We start from the raw sequence: 22,904 nt of genomic DNA on the forward strand, positions 1-22,904 counted from the left end.
CCCCTTTGCCCTTAGGCAAGGATCTCTATAGGAAAACTTTGTCCAGTTTTTTAGACAGGCAGCAATGTTATGCTATCACGTCGCACCTTAATGAAGACGTTGTTTTTAGAGTTTCCGTCCTATGGTGTTGTTGTAAGTCTAGCAGTGTCCGGTCTCAAATAGCATTAGTCGTTTCGATGCTTGGGTCCCTTTTTTTGTAGCTTGTGTTCGTGTGGTTGAGATGTAGTGTGGTTTCAGGGCGTGCGTTTTTAGTGCACGTCCTTTCTCGACAACCAGCTGTCAATTCAAACTCTTTTGATCATCCCTACCAAAATAAGATTCTTCGTCCGCTTTTGGCCATTGGCATCAGGTGCCGCGTCCTTTATGCACCGGAAGATAGCTTAATCATTCTTTAGGCCCCTTCAAAGAAAATTTATAGGAATTTTAGAGGATTTCATTTCTATAGAAATGTTTCCTACAAAGTCCTTTGAATCAAAGGAATGAACCCTATGGAATCCTATGAAATTCCTATGGAATGCCTCTTCCCGTACAAGTTTTGGAGGAATTTTAATAAGATGTAGAACCTCATAGAAGAAATCCTTTGAGTTTTTATCTCTCCTTAAATTCCTGTGTTTTTCCTGTGGTCCAATCAAATGGTCATTCCTATATTTTTCCTGTGTTTTGCAATCCTCTGTTTCACACTTACATTCCTGTCAGAATCCTATGTTTTTCCTATTCCTCCGTTTTCTTCATTCCTGTGATTCAAAGGGGCCCTTAAGCACCAATAATACTACTTCAGAATAACAATCAGTAGTGTACTGGTGTGTTTGTTTTGTTGCTCCCTTTCTTCAAAGATTACGACAGATTACCAGTATTATATTGCGAAGAAAGAGGAAATGCCTTCATTTAGTGGAATCAAGATCAAACCGGACCCAATTAATTAATTAATTACTCCCTCCATTACAGAATATAAAAATTTTAAAGTTGGACACAGTTATTAAGAAAATAGTTAGAAGTGAATGATGTAGGGTTGTGATCGGATAAGTAGTGGAGATAGGTGAGAAAAATGAATGACGGAGGGTTGTAATTAGTTAGAAGAAAATATTGGTAGAGAAGTTATATTTTAGAATAAATTCTAAGAGATAAAATTTGTTATATTTTGGAACGGAGGGAGTAAATCGGACTAATAAAACTACAAAATGTAACAAACACACTACCTCACCTAAAGCTAACCACCGCAAACTGAACTAGCAAGCTGGAAGAACTCTGCAAAATTTGCTACCTATCGACCTCGTCACCTCCGCTGTTTGTTTGCAGTCATTCGCAGCGGCAGCGATGGATGTTGCGGCCGCCGCGGGCGTCGTTGGTGGGTTCTTGCAGGTCGTCTTCGACAAGTACTACGGCTCCAAGCTCGAGCAGTGGGCTGCTCGCTCGGGCCTGCACGGCGACTTCCTCAGCCTCAAGAACCAGCTCCACATGGTCCGTGCCATGCTCGAGGCAGGCGGCGGCGGCAACGCCCCCCACAACGACTCCCTGCGCAGCCTCATCGTGGAGCTCAAATCCGCTGCCTACGCCGCCGACAACGTGCTCGACGAGATGGAGTACTACCGCCTCAAGGAGCTCGTCGAGGACACCAGTGGCCGCGACGGCGGCGCACCGTCGTCGTCGGCTCGCCAGGTGGTCGGCCGCATACTGGTGCCTGCGCCTCTCCTGTCCAATCCATTCAAGCGAGCCAGGACGGGCGCCGACGAAGCCTTGCAAGGGCAGGGCGCTGACACGGACACCCCCAACTTCGATCAGGATGCAATGTCCTCCAAGATCAAATCGATATCCTGCTGCCTCGAGCAGATTGCTGGCATGGTGCGGAGGATCATCGAGCTCGACAAGTTGGTGTCGATGGCGAGCTTAGGGCATGTACAACCAGAGGTGGTGGTAAGTCTGCGGCAGACAAGCTCCTTTCCCACTGAAACTAAGTTGTTTGGGAGAGATGAGTCTACCAACAACATCATAAACCTTATGCTTAGAACAGATATGGAGTCTAGGTACAATAACTTCAATGTTCTTCCCATTGTTGGCATTGGTGGAGTTGGTAAGACTGCTCTTGCCCAGTCTGTCTACAATCATCAAAGAGTAGTTGATTCATTTCAAGTGAGAGCCTGGGCATGCGTTTCTGATACTCTTGATGTGCGCAGAGTTATAGCAGATTTGATAGATTCGATCGATGGTGGCCAAGAAACTCCCAAGTTTCATAGAGTGCCTAGTCTTGATGCAACTCAGAGAACTCTACTGAGGAAAATTGAAGGGAAGAGGTTCTTGATTGTCCTTGATGATGTGTGGGTCAGCAGCCACTGGGAGAAGCTTTGTGGTCCCTTCTCCGCGGGGATGTCTGGAAGCATGGTTTTAGTTACAACGCGACAGAGAAAAATCGCCAAGGCCATGGGCACATTTGACAGTTTGACACTGCACGGTTTACATGATAATGAATTTTGGGCTTTCTTCCTACAGTGCACAAACATCACAGAGGACCACAGCTTGGCTCGAATAGGCAGGAAAATAGCTCTCAAGTTGTATGGCAACCCCTTGGCTGCCAAGACCATGGGGAGATTCCTTTCGGAAAACCACGAGGAGGAGCATTGGTGCAAGTTTCTGAATAGAAACATATGGGAACTAAAACAAGAGCCTGACGACGTTATGCCGGTTTTGTTGTTGAGTTATCAGCATCTCCCTCTAAGCTTGCAGCGATGTTTCACCTATTGTGCCATATTTCCAAGAGGCTATAAGTTCACTGAGCAAGAGCTTATATTTGCTTGGATGGCACAAGGCCTTGTTCCAACACCTGGAGAGGATCAGACATTGGAAGATGTAGGAAAGGAGTACCTTAACGAGTTACTCAGTTGCTCATTCTTCCATATAATCGAGAGTGGCCACTACATGATACCTGGGTTGTTACATGATCTTGCTCAACTTGTTGCAGAAGGGGAATTCCAGGCAACTAATGGTAAATTCCCTATCTCAGTTGAGGCTTGTCACTTGTATATCTCTCATTCTGATCATGCTCGTGATATGGGCTTATGTCATCCACTCGATTGTTCTGGTATTCAGATGAAACGCCGCATCCAAAAGAACTCATGGGCTGGCTTGCTGCATCTAAAAAATTTGCGGACTATAATGTTCTCTGCCTCTTCATCAATTTGGTCTCCAGGTTCTGAGGTAGTCTTTGTCCAGAGCAATTGGCCTAGTACTATCAGACTGTTGTCTCTGCCCTGCACTTTCCGAAAAGAGCAACTTGCAGCAGTTAGTAACTTCATACATTTGCGTTACCTAGACCTCAGATGGTCACGCCTTGAAGAATTACCTGAAGCCGTATGCAAGCTTTACCTACTACAAGTTTTGAACATAAAGCACTGTCCGTGCCTTCTTCATTTACCTCCAAGGATAGCCAACTTATTAAACTTTGAGCATCTGATTGCTGATGAAGGAAAACATTTACTCACAGGAGTTCCATGTGTTGGCAATATGACTTCCTTGCTTCTGTTGGATAAGTTCTGTGTTAGGAAAACCAGGGGCTTTGACATTGGACAACTGAAAAGGTTGAGGAACCTAAGAGGTTTGTTGAAAGTTCAGAATCTCGAGAATGTTGATGGCAATGAAGAAGCAGCAAAGGCTAGATTGAGTGACAAAAGGCACCTAACTGAGCTGTGGCTGTCATGGAGTGCCGGTTCTTGTGTACAAGAGCCTTCAGAACAATACCACGTCCTGGAAGGTCTTGCACCACATTCAAATGTAAGTTGTCTCCATATTACAGGCTATAGGGGCAGTACTACCCCATCATGGCTTGCTAGTAATCTCAGCCTTAGCTCACTAGAATATCTTTATCTAGATTATTGTTCTGAATTGGAAATTCTTCCTCCACTGGGACTCCTCCCTCACCTTAGGAAGCTGCATATAGTCAATATGCACGCGCTAAGAAGAATTGGCTCTGAGTTCTATAGCAGTGGTCAGGTGGTGGGGTTTCCATGTTTGGAAGGGCTATTTATCAAAACAATGCCAGAATTGGAAGACTGGAATGTAGATGACTCCAATGTTTTCCCTAGCCTGACCAGTTTGACTGTAGAAGATTGTCCCAAGCTGAGTAGAATTCCTAGTTTTCTATGGAGTAGAGAAAACAAGTGTTGGTTCCCAAAGCTTGGTAAAATCAACATCAAATACTGTCCTGAATTGGTGCTGTCAGAAGCCCTCCTTATTCCACGCTTGCCTTGGCTCCTTGATATAGACATTCAAATTTGGGGACAAACAGTGATAAATTTGCGTGGTGGCTGTCTTGAGGTTTCTGAAATCAATGCTAATACTAGCTCAGGCCCAATAAATGCTGTTCTACAATTGCATTGGCTAAAACATGTGTCTAGTTTTCATATTTGGGCACAGGACAGTCTTTCTGTACACCCCTGCAAGCAAAAGACAGAACCATCAGCATGTAATTCTGAACACATGGTAAATTCTCTACAAACATCAGCAGAGAAAGTTGAAGTCACAGGGTATGGTATTACTGATGAATTATTGTCAGCAATTTTGGAGAATGAAATCTGTCCTTCAAGTTTATCTATATCAGATTGTCCACAAATAACATCTCTTGATCTTAGTCCCCTAAGATCATTAAAATCTCTGGTAATACACAATTGTGTATCACTAAGAAAACTCTTTGACCGACAATATTTCACTGCTCTTAGGGATTTGGAAGTGACCAATGCATCAAGTTTTGCTGAAGCATGGAGTGAACTGTTAGGATCCAGATATGCAGAGTGGGGTCAAGTTACTACCTCACTGGAATCTCTTACAGTTGACAGCACCTTATTCCTCAACTCCCCTTTGTGTGCAGTGCTCACTTCTCTGAAGAAGCTAACAATTCATTCGGATTTCAGGGTCACTTCCCTCTCAAGACAACAGGTGCAGGCACTTCTACTCTTAACCTCTCTGCAAGATCTTGGGTTTATACAATGCTGCAATCTACATTCTCTTCCCAGTGAACTGCACAAAATATACACTCTCAAGCAGCTCGAGATTGATTCATGCCCATGTGTTGAGTCATTGCCAAATAATGGGCTGCCGGAAAAGCTTGAAAAATTGATCATCAGAGGCTGCAACAGAAGATTGTATACAGGTGCATCAATGATGGGTTCAACTAGCACCAAAGTGCACCTAGTAGATAGATGATATAATAGATTTAGGTTCATATTAGTCGGCGACCACGAATATAAATAGCTCGTGCAAGTGCACAGTAATCAAGTAGTCTACGTAGTCGCTTTTGGATGTCAGGCTATGCAACGGTATTAATCAAAAGATTTATTCACCTATTTTTATTTCTGAAAACTGTTATAGATACAACCGTTTCGTATGGAACAAAAAGGCAACCCACACAGATGTTTTCATCTGACTTGATAATTCCTCTTAACAATCTAATTACCATGACATGCATCCTCCATACATTCTTAGATCTCGATACCAGAATCCTCCAAATAATAGCTTTACTTTTTGTTCTGATTTGCACACAAAAGTCTCCTCCAAACGAACTGCACAAATCTTGACGCGCACACAAGCAATGCAGCAAACTCATCACAGAAATTCAGATTTGACAGCATGCTTCCTTCCGAAACCCGATACTTAGAGCAGAAACAGCCGAGTCACCCCGTTCCAACGCGCAGAACCTTTGATCCCCAATTCCCCATAGGCCATACCACAACTACCCAACTCGGCAACTACACGAGATACAGGAAGGGATAAAATGGCGAGACGGGAGAGGGGGCGGATGCCATACCGGTGGAGAAAGCCCTGGGGAAGGAGGAAATCCGGGAGGTAGGAGGCGGCGCGGCAAGCCCGGCGGCGGCGGCCATGATCGAGCTTCGAGCTAATTCCACCGCTGAGCTCTGCGAATGGACCAACCCCGCGGCTCCGAGTCCTTGAAGAGCGAGAAGGAATAAGTTCACTTGAGGTCCCTTTAACTTGTCAACGAATCCAATTTTCATCCTTCAACCAGAAAATCAAATACAACGGGTCCCTCAACTATCAAAATCAGTGCAAAGCAAATCCCTCAACGGTTTTGATGGTGGTTTTGGCTGATGTGGCGCCTACGCGGCCGGTTTGACTTAGTACTTGTCATAAGTGGCGGTAATGTGGCACGGGAAGCAAAATATAAAAATAAAAAATAAAAACAAAAATGTGGGGCCCACATATCAATCAGATAAAAGGAAAAAAACAGTGGGACCCACCATCCTCTCTGTACACGGACGACGGGAGAGGAGCAGCCGACGCGTCCTTCTCTCTCCCTCCCGGCCATCCTTCCTCACCGGCGAGCGCGCACGGAGAGGGAAAAAGGCGGCGGATCCGTTGGTAGCTGCCCGCCGTTGGTGTTCGGTTTGGATCCATCAATAACCAGCCCGATTCCTCGCACCCACGCAAGATCCAAAACGGAAACTTAGACGGCACGCGGATCCAAACCGAATACCAACGGCGGAGGAAGAGGCGCGCAGTGAAAGAGAGAGACCAGCGGATCTACCACGCTCGCCATGCGAGAAAAAGACGGCGCGCAACGGCGAACTCTGATCAAATCCCAATCAATAGCCGGCCCGATTCCTTGCACCCACGCAAGATCCAAAATGAAAACTCAGACGGCGCGCGGATCCAAACCGAACACTGTTAGATTTAATTGGGTAATTGATCCATTTAAATCAAATAAATTCCAAGGCTCATTATGCTAGGAATTATGCTAGGAATTCATGTGTATTCATTTTCTTATGGGATATCAATGGGATGAAGAGTTTATGAGAATTAATCCATTTGACTAGGGAATTGGTAACTTATATCAATTACTCCTAATTGATGGATGGTTGATGGTTGTGTAGTGGAGGATGGTTCATGGCTAGTTGATGACAATTAGTTGCTCTATTCCTCTTCCTATTCCATTGGTAACCTACATCAATTACTCCTCATTAATGGTTGGTTGATGGTTGTGTAGTGGAGGATGGTTGATGGCTAATTGATGAGAATTAATTATTCCATGACTCTTACCCTTCATCTTCCATTCCTTCTATAAAATGAGAATGGATTTGATCTCCCTAAGAAGAAGTGAGACACACTTTCATCCATTTCCAAGGCTGTTGCTGCTACAATAATCCCATCCCGACGAGTGTGTGCACACGCGTTGGGAGAGTAGGCCTCCGAAACCATGCAAACCATGCACTGCTACGACGTTTGCACGGACGGGCGGGTGATCAGGTTTTTGGGGAGCGCAAGGCGCGACTACTCATTGTTCGTCAATGTCTACTTCATCTTCACCAACATGTCGAACACTGGAGACAACGGCAACACTGGAGACAAGGAGAAGGAGGCTCCCGACAACACCAACGGAGGCAACACTGCCTCAAACTCTAGCGGAGGACCATTCTTGGGTATAACCTTCTTACATTATTTCAATTAGAAGTTTTACTGTTAATGTTCATCGCAATGTCAACATTGCGTTATTATGTGATTGTTGATGCTTATTCTACGTTAAGCATGCTCATGTTGATTACATTCACCTCTATCACTGGATCAAATCCCATTGTAAATATCATGTTTAACACCAACGGCGGGAAACGACCAGTGGATCCGCTGCCTTTTCCCCTCTCCGTGCGCGCTTGCCGACGAGGAAGGATGGCCGGGAGGGAGAGAGAAGGACGCGCCGGTCGCTCCTCTCCCGTCGCCGTGGATAGAGAGGATGGTGGGTCCCACTGTTTTTTCCTTTTGTCTGACTGACATGTGAGCCCCACATTGTTGTTTTTATTTTTTATTTTTATATTTTGCTTCTAGTGCTACATCACCGTCACGTAGGACGAGGACCAAGTCAACCGGCCACGTAGGCGCCACATCAGCCAAAACCACCATCAAAACCGCTGAGGGACCTGCTTTGCACCGGTTTTGATAGTTGAGGGACCCGTTGTATCTGGTCTTCCGGTTGAAGGACGAAAATCGGATTCGTTGACAAGTTAAGGGACCTCAGGTAAACTTATTCCGAGAGAGAAAGAGGGAGAATAATGGGCTTTCTATTAATGGGGTTTTGTTAATGGGCAGTATTTCAGGTCCATGTTGAATTGGGCTTAACTGTGTAGGTTACCAGTTTGCCACTGACAGCTTGAAGAGATATTCTCCCCCCCCCCTCTCTCTCTCTTTTCGAAAATGCTAATGGCGATCGATTGCCCCTAGCGATCACCCTCCTCCTCCATGTGGTTTTCTTTTTTGGCACTGTATTACTTTTCTATTTTAGTAAATTTATACACCTAAACTTTGTACACCTCAAGTTTACATATCTAAAGTTTATACACCTAAAGTTTAGAGACCCAAAGTTTATAAGTCAAAAGTTTATATATCCGACTCAAATTTGAATTTAAATTCAAATATTTTTTATATATAGTATTTCTATACATCTAAAGTTTATACATATAAAGTTTATAGACCCAAAGTATATAAGTCAAAAGTTTATATACCCGATTCAAATTTAAATTTAAATTCAAATATTTTTTATATATATAGTATTTCTATACATAAATTTTTCTAACTTTTTTTTATTTTTTTTAAAAAAATTATGGTGTAGTAGGAAGAGAAAAAGGGGAGGAGAAAGGGGGGAGAGGAGCGTATAGGGGGATGGGGGTGATCGCCGGCCATTAGCAACGCCCCTCTCTTTTCCCTTTTTTTTAGAATTGGTCGAGAAATTAAAGGTCATTTCGGTTAGAAAACGTAAAATATGTTAAAGTTTCATTAAGTGGTTAGGTCGTCATTATCGTCCTAATGAAATTATTGCGTACTGGAACCCAATGTGATTAGTCAATAACAGCTCATTCCCACTATCTATATATGTAGTACATTTTTCGATCTATTCCAGGTACAAGATCAACAGTTCGCACCTTGATTGACGCTAATTTTAGCCCAAAATACTCCCACCAACAAAACAAAAAAAAAGAAGAAGAAGAAATTACTACAGCAATCAGCCTCGAGAAGCAGCAAATTTCCCATAGGAATTTCACTGTAAACATCACGTTGAAACCAACGGCGCCGAATGCGCAAAATTATCAGCAGCTGGAGATCGATCGATCGAACTCATCTAAGGCGCTGTGCAAGCAAGGACAGTCCACAGAGACGGATACGAGAGCGTACATCACAGTACAGCTAAGCTGAATGCATCGAGCACGCGCTGAACGGCAGCATCACGAGGGGTGGGTGGGCGAGAACGCGAGGGACCATACCTAGCTGCAAGTCTTGATGAGTCGACCTCCATCCATGCATGGCGCTCGCAAGATTTTGTCTCACTGCCCTACCGAAATTGCCACTGATGATATACATATAGATGGATGGATTGACACAATGCCAGAAGTATCGTTTGAGCACGCATTTTTCTTTGGTCAGAAGATATTAGTTCTTGCTGGTGTGAGAGGCTGAAGCTGCCAGCATGATCTGGTCCATGAGTTGCACTGCTGAATATATTGAATTCAGCCAGGAGCTGCTACTGCAGTTCTGATCTCGATCTGCATTCGTTGTTCTGAGCTATGTATGGATTTGATCGGTTTGAAGGCATCCATGTCTTTAATTTCATCGATCAGATCATGTTGCAGCTTCACTCTCTCACTACCAGCAAAACCATCTCATCGGGGCTCCAGTCTTCGATCACAGGTTCGTAATTGTCTTAAGGTAGGTTGCTGATCGATGTTATCTTGTTTTGTCATGCAATTTGTTTCTGATCCATCGAGCTGTTGATCTGTAGTTCTTTTTTGACTGTGATTTCTCAGCAGGTCATCACTATAAGCTGACAAGCTATATGATGCAACCTTTTCCCGAACTTCTATGGACTATGGAGAAAGGAGGTCAGTGTTCTTTGTTCCTGTAACGATTAAACTATTAGCCATATACTTCTCATTTTCTCTTGAACATGGTTTTCTTCTTTGTGTGCACTTGATGATTTGATACAGTACGATATATTGCTATCTAATCTCACAACTGTTGATACATTCTCAGTTGGAACTCTGAGCAATTTTGTCCCCCATTTCCTCCTCGGACACATTTACTACACTGCTATATATACATTTTCACAAAAAAACAATGCTCCAGGGACATTGTTAGTTCATCTGAACTTGCTTCTGCAGTTCTACATCTGTACTGTTAAGTGTTTCAGGCAACATCACGACAGGAGCCATAAATCCTTTCAGCTACATCTAGGGAGCGCAACTGCTGTCCTCGACACTGTGACAATATTCTACAGAGAATGTGATTTTCAGAAAAGAAAAAAAAATGCAAAGCATTGGCCATTGGCCGCTTGAAATGGTTTTTGTTTTTTAGAGAAAGCATTGGCCATATGCATGTGCTCCTACACGATTTTAGCGACTCCATAATCACAATGTGTGCTTCTCATGTTCATCTTCCGGAAAGCATCCTCTTTCCCCAAAATAATAGCTAATAATAAAATGACTCATATCACATTGGATTAAGCATTGCTATAGTTCCTGTGAATTTTAATTATTGAGAGGACATATCAAATACTGTATGACATATGTAAGAGGTGTCATATCTGAAGCCCTGAAACATGTGGTGTGAGCAGCTTTGAAGTGCAATAGTACGTAGGAGTACCACAATTTTTGTTCCTTTTTATCAACCAAAACTTAATAGCAGTAGTACAGTCTAAGCATGAAGAGATGTCGGTGAACACATGGGCATGTAGCCTGGGGGACACGACCATAATATCGTCACAGGTTAGCGTAACACATCTACATGTGCAAATGTGATCCTTGCCTCCGAAAGGCCATGCAGCGTCCATGCTGCATTAACTCTGACAACATATGATAAGATTCTTCTATTTGTGATTAACAGCGACACAGATCGTGCCAGGTTTCGGTCCAGTATCTTGCACATTGGAAAAGCCTACTGCAGAAAACTAATGGCAGAAAAGGTCTTGAGAAACAGCTAGCCATCCTCACGTTCCATGACATCTAATTGCAACGAATTCATCATCAAGTTCTATTCACAAAGTTAGCTTTGGATGATACATAGAATCTGAAAGCAACATACCAACGCCCAAAACCAAACTGGCAGCCCAGAAGCTTCACCTGAGAAGGCTTAAAACAGTATGCACAGTGGCATTTGTCTCCATACACAACATGTACAGGTCTCATTCATAACAGCAAGAGCGATATTATAGCTTAGTGTAAACTGCTGCAACTAGAATATGGCAAAATATAGTACACCATTATAGTTTGTTTGTGCCGGGCATTTCTCTCATGCCGAGGACGCCAAAAGCTTATTATTATTCACTGTCATCTAGCAATACCTGAAGCGAAGCCTATTTCAAGTTCAAAGGTAGCAGACGACTGACTTTGCATTCTTACAAACTTACACCAAGGTCCGAACAAGACCACCGCAAAAGGCTAGGGAAATTGCGTCATATGCTTGCCACCAGTCTTATGCGTCATTAAGAGCAAGGACTCCTGGGAGGGTCTTGCCTTCCAACAGTTCCAAGCTCGCGCCACCTCCCGTTGAAATGTGGCTCATCTTGTCCGCCAACCCGGCCTTCTCGACAGCAGCAACAGAATCGCCACCTCCAATGATCGTTGTAACACCTTTGGCGGTGATATCAGCCAATTTCTTGGCAATTGCCTGAATTGATTAAGAACACATTTAGCTTCAAACACAAAAACCTGTGCTGATAAATCTGTTCAAAAACAGTACTCACATCAGTGCCAGCAGCGAATTTCTCAAACTCGAACACTCCCATAGGCCCATTCCAGATGACAGTCTTGGTAGTATCCAAAGTTTCACTGAAAGTCTTGATGGAGTCTGGGCCAATATCAAGGCCCATCCAACCATCAGGGATAGCAGATGCTGGAACAGTCTGCATATGGTTTCATATTGTCAGTTCTACAGGATAACTGCAGAATTGTAGTCGCAAGTACTCTCTGATATTGTTTGTTTGCTGAATCCATTTACCAGGCAACTGGCCATACAGAAGGCGAATGCTGAATGCAGATATTTGGCATATGACGCAGTGAATTTAAGCCATGATTTATGAATGACTACTTCAAAAGAACATTGCCATGGCAGCAAGTTCACATTTACAATGTTGTGCTACTGAAAAACCATTTTCATATATTCAACTATGATTGTATGATGCAGTGAAATGAAATTCTTATGCAGTGCCATTCACGAGGTAATGAACAAACCTTGCTCTCTGCATCCGCAGCAAACTTATCAGCTACTACAATATCAGTTGGAAGCAATAGGGAGACTCCCTTTGACTTGGCTTTTTCAATAAGCGAGGTAGCCAATTCGAGCTTGTCTTCCTCCACAAGAGATTTTCCAACAGCGTATCCCTGAGCCTTGTAAAATGTATAGATCATACCACCACCCAGTATGAGGATGTCAACCTTTGCCAAAAGACTCTCAATCACCCCAATCTTTGTTGACACCTTGGATCCACCAACAATGGCAGCAAATGGTTTTTTGGGGTTGGCAACAGCTCCAACAAGATAGTCAAGTTCCTAGATTGGTGAGGACAGTTACTACAAAATTTTAAAAGGATTACATATTTCAAAAAATCTCAAGGAAAAACAGCTTGAATTCATTGCGGATACAATTTAAAAGACAATATGCAATTTGGCAAAAAGAATGTAGTTGATTTCAACATGTCTTGCAACTTGTCACTCAAGTACTGCTGCAAGCCATCTGCTGCTTGCAACTTGAAGGAGTTTCATTGTTCTAAATGGAGTATATCAGTAAGTAAACACCAAACGAAATTATGTTCACCAAACAGTTATGTCAAAACAGTTCAGATGGTGAAAATCTTGAGCAATGCACAAAGTAAGGAAACTTGTGCAATACCTTCTGCATGAGGAAACCAGCAACAGAAGGTCTCAAATACTTCGTAACTCCCTCTGTTGAAGCATGAGCTCTGTGTGCTGTGCCAAAGGCATCATTTACATAAAGGTCAGCAACAGATGCCAGCTTATTGGCGAATTCAGGGTCATTTTTCTCTTCCTCCTTGTAGAACCGAACATTTTCTAGAAGCAGAACACCACCATCTGGTAAAGTGGCAGCCAATTTCTGGACTTCCTCACCGATGCAGTCATTGGCCATCACAACCTACGACAAGGACATCATCAAAACATGGAAATATAAGATGGTCTACCAGTTTGTAGTAAGCAGAATTGCAGAATAATAAATATGATTTATCCTTTTATAGCATACATCAACACCAAGAAGCTCAGACAAGCGCGGAACAAGAGGCTTCAAGCTGTACTTCGGGGTTACACCTTTTGGGCGACCCTGAAAAGACAAAATTGATTGCATTACAACAGAGGACAAGAGAAAACAAAAAGGGGGGCGAAAGAACATTATCCCAAGCATAGAAACACGGTTAGCTGCTGCCCTTTTTTGAACATACAATTTCAGTTTCATTTGCCATTTTAACATAACCCAATTATATGGCATGGGGATTTTTGAGGACTACTGCACTTTAAACATGTGGCTCTTTCTATAACCAAAATGTTACAGAGGTGGATTTTGCATTTGACTTACACAACATAGGAGAACCAAAGTTTAAAGAAACCGTGGTGCATTACAGTGATTTTGTAAAAGGGAATTGTGCCTCTTGCAAGCAAGTGTTGGGCATTGATGGAAACCATTAATAGGTATTTGTATCAAAATTAGATATACATAATAACAACACAATTAAGTAACAAATGCCACATTCTGGTAGTAAAATCGCAAGATAAATAAAAGATCACTCAAAACATTACTCTGTGAAATCATCGCTCACTGTAATCAGTCTAAAAATACAGTATTAAATTTATATTGACACCTTAACCTCCTATCGTAACCATGAATCTGCACATAGTTACCACTTAAAATTCACTGTGAACCTATCACCCTTTGATGAATCATAAAATCGATACTGTTTATATAGCATGTCACATCATCCAAAACGGACCACCAATCTCACATATCACACAACCTCATGCTCAAACACATTATAGCAACGTAGTAATCCTCACCAGATGGCTGGCCAGGATGACCTTGGCGCCCTTCCCCATCAAGAACTTGATGGTGGGAACCGACGCGCGGATGCGGGTGTCGTCGGTGATCTTCTGGCTGTCATCCAGCGGCACGTTCAGATCGGCGCGGAGGAACACCTTCTTCCCCTTCAGATCCGACTCCGTCAGGGTGCCCACGCTCCTCTTGCTCGCCATTTCTCTCTCGCGTCACTACACGCTGCACCAAATCCGACCCCGAAAATCTCAAAAATTCGCACGACGGCCTTGCAATCCATAAATCGGAGCGATCAGGGGAGATGAGGTAAGATTTACCTGCCAAAAAAAAGGATCGAAATCGGTGGCAAAGTTCGTCGCCGCTCACGAGATTGGGGTAAAGGAGAGTTTGGATACGAGGAAGGCACGGGAAGGTGCTGGGCTTTTCTTTATATCGTCGTTGCCTGCAGTTGTGCCACCTGTCAGGCTCCTTGATACGTGTGCCAGTGGCATGTGGAGCCAGACGAAATGTGGGTCCCACTGCACGTCAAAGGTTTTGGACCTTTCGGGGTTTACGCTTTCGGCGCCGTGGGTTTTGGATGAAAGGATTTGTTCTGGTATGGACGAGTGGACGACTCAGATTGTACTGGAGTTTTGAACAATTTTTTTCATTAACAACTAATATGAGACGGTGCCATGATTTATTTACGGGATAGATCTCAATAGAAAACTGTTGAATAATGGCAGCAAGTGATTGAGTTAAAAAAAATTACTAGACTAACATCATATAAAATATTAATCAGAAAAGAAAAGAAAAATAACCACCCGAGCAGCGTCTATACAAAACCTAGAAGAAAACTAACACAAAACTCATCACTAGACTAACAAAGAAGCTACCTATAACATACTCTTTTTATAACAAATTATACTCCTTTTATAACAGATTGATGGCTTTGGGCATGCCTTTCTAGTAACCATTAAAATAAATTATCCACTAGAGTAAGATATAGACGTGTTTAATTCGTAGTAGCACTTCAGTTAAGTAAGTTTGACTAACATATACTCCATTACTTTAATATTTGACTTGCCAACTTAAAGTACTTTGAGTAAGCCACTTAGCCACAATATTTAGCTAGAAGTCTCTACTTCACTTTTCTGTCAAAAATTGCTGGCATATGGTTGATTTCTTAGGTTCAAAAATTGCAAGGCTAGCACCCTGTAAAACATTAACCAGGAAAGAAAAAAACCACCACCACCACACCAAGCCCGATAGTGCCTATATAAAACCTAAGAGAAACCTAACACCAGACCAGTTACCGCTAAACCAACAAAGAAGCTATCTTATATGTTGTGAACTATATGATCAATGGTGGATTTTATACGTTGATGGACTTTTCATCTATAGTTGCTATGACACAAGTGGATCCCACCTTTACACTCTTGAGAAATTATACATTAGACATGCTCTCACTACATCAAGCATCCTAGTGATTTTCATATCCTGAGAAATTATCCTACAATTGTTTGCTTTGTCTGATCTATTCCCTATCTCCCTCCTTTTTATATCGTGTTTTTTCTAAAAGTCAACTTCTTTTAGTTTGACTAAATTTATAGAAAAAACTAATGAGACATAAATAGCAGTATGACTTAAAAAAAGTCAAAATGTTTTTTCAATATGAAACGGAGTATGCATTGCGAGTCTGCGACCCTAATAAACAATATGAAAGGGAGTACGCATTACGAGTCTGCGACCCTAATCAATAACATGAGGAAAGGTCACATATATAGAAATTTTTCGCATAAAATACACCGTTTAACGGTTTGAAAAGCGTGCCAACGGAAAACGAGAAAAAAATATGTATCTTTATAAAGTTAGAACGGGCCAAAGTAAAAATGATTTGAAATGCGAGAAAGATAAATATTTTTTTTAAAAAAAGTTAAATGCTAGAACAATAAATAAATTAAAACTGATGGAGTATTGTAATTGGGAAAATTCACTATTTTCTTCTTCAAATCTCGAGCTCGCAATACTCAACTCTATCTAGGAACGTTGTTCTATCCCGTACATGTTCCGGTTACAGAACAGTTAATTTGTACCTCAGAAAAACAGCCACTAGAAGGTCATTCAGAGCAGAGGGGCAGCTATCCATGAGAAGCTTGTAACCCTCCGTTGCAGCGACTGCGTGGAAATTCTCCTGAGAAGCCAAGATGAACTCGATGCACCTAGCCTTGAGCTTGGTACATCCATGGCGCTCCGCCAGAGCCAACGCCATCGCGGCGGTGTCCACGCTAATGCCAGCGTGCACCTTCTCCGCGCAGATCAGCATCAGCCTCTCCACGCCGTACCGATCCGCGGCTTCGAGAAGACCATACGCCATTGTTTCAGCCTCGACGTCGTCGTCATCTTGCTCCGGCAAAGTGTCGGTGTAGATGAAGTGGAGCAGGGTCCTGAAGACCTCTGCCTCCATGTCCTTGATCTCGATGCTCTGCGAGTCTTTCTCCTTCATGTCGCCGAACAGCTCGGCCATGAACACCGGCGACCTCGCGGCGAGCACGCACCTGTGCGCCGCGACAGGCTCGCCGGAGACGAGGAACGTGATGTCGGCGCCATTCTTGCTCGTCAGCATCTCGCCGAGGTGCTTCTGCAGGTCGGAGAGAGGCGCCGGAACGCTTGCCGCCGCGTTCACTGGTGCTTCGAGCAGAACGGTGATCGCGCACTCGATCAGCAAGGAGTCGTCTGGTTGGACGTATCTGTATTCAGACGCATAGCTCCTCGACACCAAGAACATGTCCTTTGGTTGGCCATTGGAGAAGATGGATGTCACTATCACCTCCTTGAAAGAGCTGGATGCGGACGCGGCGGTTTGATTGATCTGATGATCATCGACAAGGCGGCATCTGAACGTCGCCGACACGGTGCGCTCGCCGTCGCTCGACAAGGTGAAGCGCAGCTTTATGTAGGGGCCGGAGTTGCGGGAGCTGGTGCCGTGGTAGTAAGCGGCCGGGAAGACCTCGATCAGCCAGTCGTATCCGCCCACGGCGATCGTACACGACGTGACCAAATTTTGCCTGTTCGCGGTCGCCGAGTACCCGTTGATCCTGAGCAGCTACACGCGCCGCGCCGCCTGCGTGAGGTTGATGGCGGCGTTCTCCATGTCTCTGGGCTCAGGCGTCGATCGAGCGTTAACTACCGGCTATATATATATCCCTTCGTGGATTTCAAATCGAAACGTTTTATCACTAGATTTACAAAGAGACATAACTTGTTACAGGAGTCTGTTTTAGTACCCACCATCTACAATTAATAACAGGTATAGTTCGCAAAAGCAAACCAGAAATATACAAATGTTTCGGAAACAAGGTAAACAACAAGGGCTAAACCATCAATCCCTAAAAATTTCAATGAACATCCAACTAATTTTTCGTTTTTTCTCCTTTTAATTTGTCCCCTTGATGAACTGAACTTTTAGACGAGCCGGAGATTTGCAATGATATTGCACCGCCGCAGTGTCGACGAATTCTTATGGGATTCTACAAACGGACAGGTATCTGTGGAGGTTCTGAGCCCAAAAAAGGAGAGGGCTGCTACGGGATCCCGTTGCAACAGGATAGACATATTAATTATTCTCTTGCACGAGTATCATAGGTATCAGATCCTAGGTATTACAGGTGTTGGGTAACAGGTATCACAGTTATCGGGTACTATGTAGCTGGTACCACAACAGGTATGTCTTATAGAAGAGTATCCCGTTCCAACAGGATACCGTTGTCTAGGTTTTCTGAAAAAAGAAAAAAAAACCTCCATTGAACATTGAAAAATAAAATTTGAGCTTGTCCAATCCATACTGTCGTGGCAGCCAGCGATGACGTGGACATCGCGTCGGCCGAATCCTTGATGTGGGCCGCGTGATCCTCGGTTGGGCCGGGGATGTTTCGTTCATCAAGAGTTCAAGACCTGCTGTGTCCAATCTGCTGTCATTAACACGTACCGGTATATTATTATGCAGGTTCAAAGGAAAATAAACTCCATCGTACATTGAAGAGCAAATTTCTTTATGAGAAATGAGAAATGGAATAAATTTGATCCTGAGTCAGCAGTTCAACTGTGCAAAATCAGGTTTTGCAACAAAACAAGTTTTAGCACAAAATTTTCAGAACCAAGGTTTATCATTGTTTCAGATCTCCCTGCCAAAACTGACCGGCAATGAGCCTGAAAACTGATCACTGCATTGTGCCTCTCCATTCCTAAATGTCAATCTATTTTCCCCAGAGGGATTTGATTCTTTGAAGGCGAGAACTACTCCAATATGTTTTTCTGAACCGGGATATACCCGTTTCAATTACAGATTAAACTGAAATGAAAGGCCCTACACAGACAGAGTAGCAGAGGGATTAGACAGGGTTGCGTCTAATTACTACGAATTGCCCACTGCAGAAGAGAACCGTATGATCATGGGCATCACACAACAGATCCAATGGCAAAATCACAAAAGAAAAGGATAGAGCAAACATATAAGCAAATTGAAGATTTGTTTGCTCTCAGCAAGTCCGCAGCAGCTCATCGCCAGCATCCAGGAGCAACTTGAAATCTTCTCTGCTTATTACCTGCACAATAGGAAAATTTTTGCTCAGATGCCAAATGGCCCATAAATAAATATTAAGAACAGAGCGAAGCTAGTGATGATTCTGAAAAAAAAAAAACAGGTTCTCCTGCTTAAAGAAATGTTTCTGAAAAATAAACGTACTGATTACTAGTGGCAACAGGCATGTTCTCATAGCCTGAAAGGCTTGAAACGCAGAAGCATATTTCTGCAGTGCAGTAGTAGTATTGTACTAACACGTGAGAAAAATACAAGAATGACCAAGGTAATACTAGCTAGTACTAGTGAGTAGTGACAAATAATGGGCTTGTACAAAGTATGCACTACTCCATGACTGGGAAGAATCAATCAAAACTTCTAGCACAAACAGAGATGATGCATTGCCAAATCCTAGAGAAAATTTCACAATAGAACAGTTCAGCTATGACATCTCTGATACGCACGTACCTGCATTTTAATTCTTTCTTCCACGGGCAACCTTGACAAGGTCAGTCAACACCGAGGGACAGCTCGCCTCCAGATGTTTGAACCCATCAGTGGCCAACACAGCATCAAGGTTTTCAGCCGTGCCGGCAGCAATGAACTCGACGCACTTGGCCTTCAGATGCGAGCAGTCGTGCTGCTCCGCCAACGCCAACGTGGTCGACACCGTGTCGACGTCGATGCGCTCGGCGAGCTTGCTCTCGCAGATGAGCTTGAGCCTCTCCAGCCCGTACCTGTCGGCGCCGGCGAGCAGATGCTGCGCCATCGCCGTCGCCGTCGACGCTGCCTCCGTCTCCTCGCCATCACGGTGGTCGAGCTCTGGAACGGTGTCAGTGTAGACGAAGTGAAGAATGGCTTTGAAGACCGGCGCCTCCATGTCCTTGACCTCGACGCGCTCCGAGGCCTTCACCTTCATCGCCCCGAACAGCTCGGCCATGAAAACCGGCGACCTCGAGGCCAGTATAGCCTTGTGCGCGGCGAACGACTCGCCGGACACGACGAACGTGACGTCGGCGCCGGTCTTGCTCTCCAGGAGGGCGCCAAGGTACGCGTGCAACTCGGACGACGGCGCCACGGCTGCATTCGCGCTGTCGCCCGCCGCTGCCGCCGCCGCGGCTATCTCCGGCTGTTCTCGGAGCACGGTGATGGCGCACTGAACGACGTAGGAATCGTCTGTGAGATAGCCCGACGCCTCCAGCTCGTCCCTTGCCATGAACACGGCACGGGGCGAGTAGTCACCGGGCTTGTGGAACTTATGCGACACGGTCTTCATCTCCGACGGCCTCAGCTTCTGCGTCGGATCTACCAAGCAGCAGCTTAGCTGGGCCTTCACACTGCCGCTGCCTGTGCGGGGCGCGCCGCGCAGGACGAGCTTGAGCGTGAGCGGCCGGTCGCGCCTGCCAACCCAGGGATCCTTCGGCCGCAGGCGGATCTCCCAGTCGTGTCCGCCGACGCAATACCGCCTGGAACTGAAGAACTCGCCGTCGTCCATGGCCATTGTCAAGGAGTGGCCCACGATCTTGAGCTGGATGTCGTTGGAGCGTGTCACGTCGGTGAGCTTTCCCATGGCGATCGATCGAATCGTATGGCTGGACTGGACGTATCGTGGAGAGAGGGCTAGGTGAGGAAGCGAGTGGAATTGTTTTTCTTCAGTAGCTGAGTGCTTTTGTATTAGAGCAAGTTTAATAGCATAGTCCTCCAATTCATCTATAGCCAATTTAAGAGCTTATTCATACAATATTTACATACTACACTATTAATATCTAGTCCTACCTGTCATACACACACTGCATCTTGGAGTCCGTGCTATAGCTGGCTATAAATTTATAGCTCACTGCTTTTCTTTCTATTTATTTATCTCTTTAAAATATATTTGCAGCTGACTTATAGTCTGCTATTGTATCTACTCTTATACTATATCGGTGTCGTTCATTAAAGTGAGCTAGTCGATCGTTCGATGGCTCCTCGGGTAGCGCTTCCGGAAATGAACAGGCGAATTCATCAGACCGAGTTCCCTCTTTAATTAATTTGGATAATTTGACCGATGGCTTCAGTGCAGGATAGAAATTGATTCCCCACTTGTGGCATGATCGACCAATGCAGCGTTTACACTCTAAACCCCTCCCCTCGTTTTTCACGTGTATGTTTTTCAAACTGCTAAGCAGTGCTTTTTTTTAAAAAAAGTTTTTATATAAAAGTTGCTTAAAAAATCAAATTAATACTTAATTAATCACGTGTGCGGTCCATTTTCCATGTACACTGTTTGGGTCGGGAAAAAGAGTGTCGAACACAGCTATGTATGTATGGATTGAGATGTACAACAGCACTGGCAAGAAGTCAAGAACAACCCACGACTTTTCGAACACACGAGCGAATTATTCGCCGTTGCTCTAGTAATCTAATACTCCATATTAATATCCCTCCACACCGTAACGACAAAAATATTTTTGTAATTAGCTTAGAGGGGTTTCTAGGTCCATCAAAAAGATGATTATAATTAGAGCTAGTGTTGTATGTTGGTCAATTTAACATTGTTGTAATGATAAAGTTTTAATGGTAAATAACTATCTAACCCTATACAGCTTATCTTCATGTCTTCCTACTGGCTCCACTTTTGATTTACGATGTTACCACAGAAAGAGCATGATACTATGCACAATGGTGCTTGTCAGGGTTACGGGTCAGGCATATCCCCTACCCTTCGATATACGATACGTATCGACATGGCATACCCACGCGCATGCGGATATTTCCTTTATGATCTAAGGAAACCTTTCACGAAATCAATATACGGGAAAAAGTCCTTTTCGGACAAGAACTGGGTTACCTACGTATCGTGCTAGGTCTGATATGTTCGAGTCCTACTCGGAGAGTACCAGACTTGCGATATAAAAGGGACCCCCCGGGGAGGGCATAGATCATCGAATCTCAGAATCCACACAGCCTACGAAGCCGGAGCCTATGAGGAGCCAAGTCGTCGAGAGCTAGTCGAATCGACTCGACTACAATCTCGCCGGATCTGACAAGTTCCATCTTTTCCTTTGTAACCTGTGTTTTCCACCATATAATCCCACATCAACTGGATTAGGGCTATTACCTGTCAAGGGGCCTGAACCAGTATAATTCTTGTCTTTTGATTGCTCGATGTCGTACTACGTAGATCCTTGTACCAGCGTACCCCAATACCCTCTATATCTGGTCTACGGGTATCACCCGTCGACAGTGGCGCGCCAGGTAGGGGGACTTGGTACTCAAGGTTCTACTACTATGCCATCAAGCTTCGTCGATAACAATGTCAACACCAGCTCCAGCCAAGCATTCTCAACTTCAACAATGTTGGTATGGACTCAAGTCGGTGAAATCGTCTTCCCGGTTTACACCACGATGCCAATCTCAACCGGTCCTCCAATGACTGAAAACGAGAACGCAGTGGCCACAAACCAAGACGGCTCCATGTCGAAAAATCCACCCGTTGAAACGGAGAACGGATTACCGACTACATCCAAACTCGGGAAGGATTCTGATGCGGCCAAGTCTTGTCCCACCGACATAAATCACGGGCCGACAAAGATGACTTCCGAAGCTATCAGGTCTTGGTGTCCTATCCACAAAACCAAGAAACATACCCTTCAAGATTGCTGGGTATTCATCAACGTCCGTGCTGAAATTCGCGCCTGCAAAGAACGTGGAATTCAATGTATTTCTCCGACTCGGGATGTCTATTGTCCTATCCACAAGACAAAGAATCACGATCTCTCGAGCTGCAAAGTTCTCCTCGGCGCCATGAAAACCCCGTCTCCTAAGTCATACGTCCCCGCTAGGGATAACGGCAAGGAACAGGGAGCGACTCCAGCCTCAGATCGATTCGTTGGGGTAATCGATCTCGATCCTCACGAACCATCGGTCTTACATCCCCTCGAAGACTACGGGTCATCGACAACAAGTGCGCCGCGGGAGGTATTAGTTATCGATGACGTTGGCACGTCAGCGCAAGCCAACGCAGAAGCGGCGAATCAATCGACTACTCTAGTCCAGCACATCAGGGCTATTCAAGCTATACTGAGGGAAACTCCTTACGATCCCGTTCTGAACGACGACCTCGAGCGTTGGACAGAATGATTACGGGAGTCGGTGACTAACCTCAGCAATGCGTTCAAAGAGGCTGCTACCGCAGCACACCAAGATCAGCCACCAATCGGCGACGCCAATGGTGAAGATCCGGAGCGGAGGGAATTGCCTCGACAGGCTACCCCTCCACCTCGTGGCACTGGCGATCTTCGAGATCAAATTAACAATCGCCGAGAAG

The 22,904-nt window shown here is 44.4% G+C and overlaps 4 protein-coding genes and 1 long non-coding RNA gene across 7 annotated transcripts; 2 read left to right on the plus strand and 3 right to left on the minus strand.

Moving 5' to 3' along the window:
• The first annotated feature begins 864 nt into the window (after positions 1–864).
• LOC107278764 (putative disease resistance protein RGA3) lies at positions 865–5,330 on the plus strand. The gene is made up of 2 exons (XM_015785699.3): positions 865–2,977; positions 3,082–5,330. The coding sequence occupies exons 1-2, from the start codon at positions 1,315–1,317 to the stop codon at positions 3,186–3,188; spliced, it is 1,770 nt and encodes a 589-aa protein (XP_015641185.1). The 5' UTR covers positions 865–1,314; the 3' UTR covers positions 3,189–5,330.
• Positions 5,331–8,919: 3,589 nt separating this feature from the next.
• On the plus strand, positions 8,920–10,480 carry LOC112939354 (uncharacterized). Of its 3 annotated transcripts, none has more exons than XR_003243005.2 (2): positions 8,920–9,693; positions 9,792–10,480. It is a non-coding gene; the product is annotated as an uncharacterized lncRNA (long non-coding RNA). The 3 variants fall into 3 exon arrangements; XR_003243006.2 differs by having other exon boundaries at positions 9,795–10,480; XR_003243004.2 differs by having other exon boundaries at positions 8,920–9,675.
• A 691-nt stretch (positions 10,481–11,171) lies between these two features.
• Positions 11,172–14,432, minus strand: LOC4341792 (phosphoglycerate kinase, cytosolic). The gene is made up of 7 exons (XM_015788707.3): positions 14,355–14,432; positions 14,043–14,259; positions 13,237–13,314; positions 12,871–13,131; positions 12,213–12,530; positions 11,726–11,884; positions 11,172–11,649 (listed from the first exon to the last, which is right to left on the minus strand). Exons 2-7 carry the CDS (start codon positions 14,235–14,237, stop codon positions 11,455–11,457), a joined length of 1,206 nt encoding a protein of 401 aa, XP_015644193.1. The 5' UTR covers positions 14,238–14,259; positions 14,355–14,432; the 3' UTR covers positions 11,172–11,454.
• Positions 14,433–16,090: 1,658 nt separating this feature from the next.
• LOC4341793 (BTB/POZ and MATH domain-containing protein 1) lies at positions 16,091–18,258 on the minus strand. Its single transcript, XM_066311773.1, has 2 exons — positions 18,215–18,258; positions 16,091–17,084 (listed from the first exon to the last, which is right to left on the minus strand). The coding sequence occupies exons 1-2, from the start codon at positions 18,256–18,258 to the stop codon at positions 16,091–16,093; spliced, it is 1,038 nt and encodes a 345-aa protein (XP_066167870.1).
• Positions 18,258–22,519, minus strand: LOC136351277 (BTB/POZ and MATH domain-containing protein 1-like). Its single transcript, XM_066311835.1, has 2 exons — positions 19,064–22,519; positions 18,258–18,620 (listed from the first exon to the last, which is right to left on the minus strand). The coding sequence occupies exon 1, from the start codon at positions 20,163–20,165 to the stop codon at positions 19,071–19,073; it is 1,095 nt and encodes a 364-aa protein (XP_066167932.1). The 5' UTR covers positions 20,166–22,519; the 3' UTR covers positions 18,258–18,620; positions 19,064–19,070.
• Between the last annotated feature and the right edge of the window lie 385 nt (positions 22,520–22,904).

Source organism: Oryza sativa, chromosome 6 (genome assembly GCF_034140825.1).
Source record: "Oryza sativa Japonica Group chromosome 6, ASM3414082v1".
NCBI classification, from domain to species: domain Eukaryota; kingdom Viridiplantae; phylum Streptophyta; class Magnoliopsida; order Poales; family Poaceae; genus Oryza; species Oryza sativa.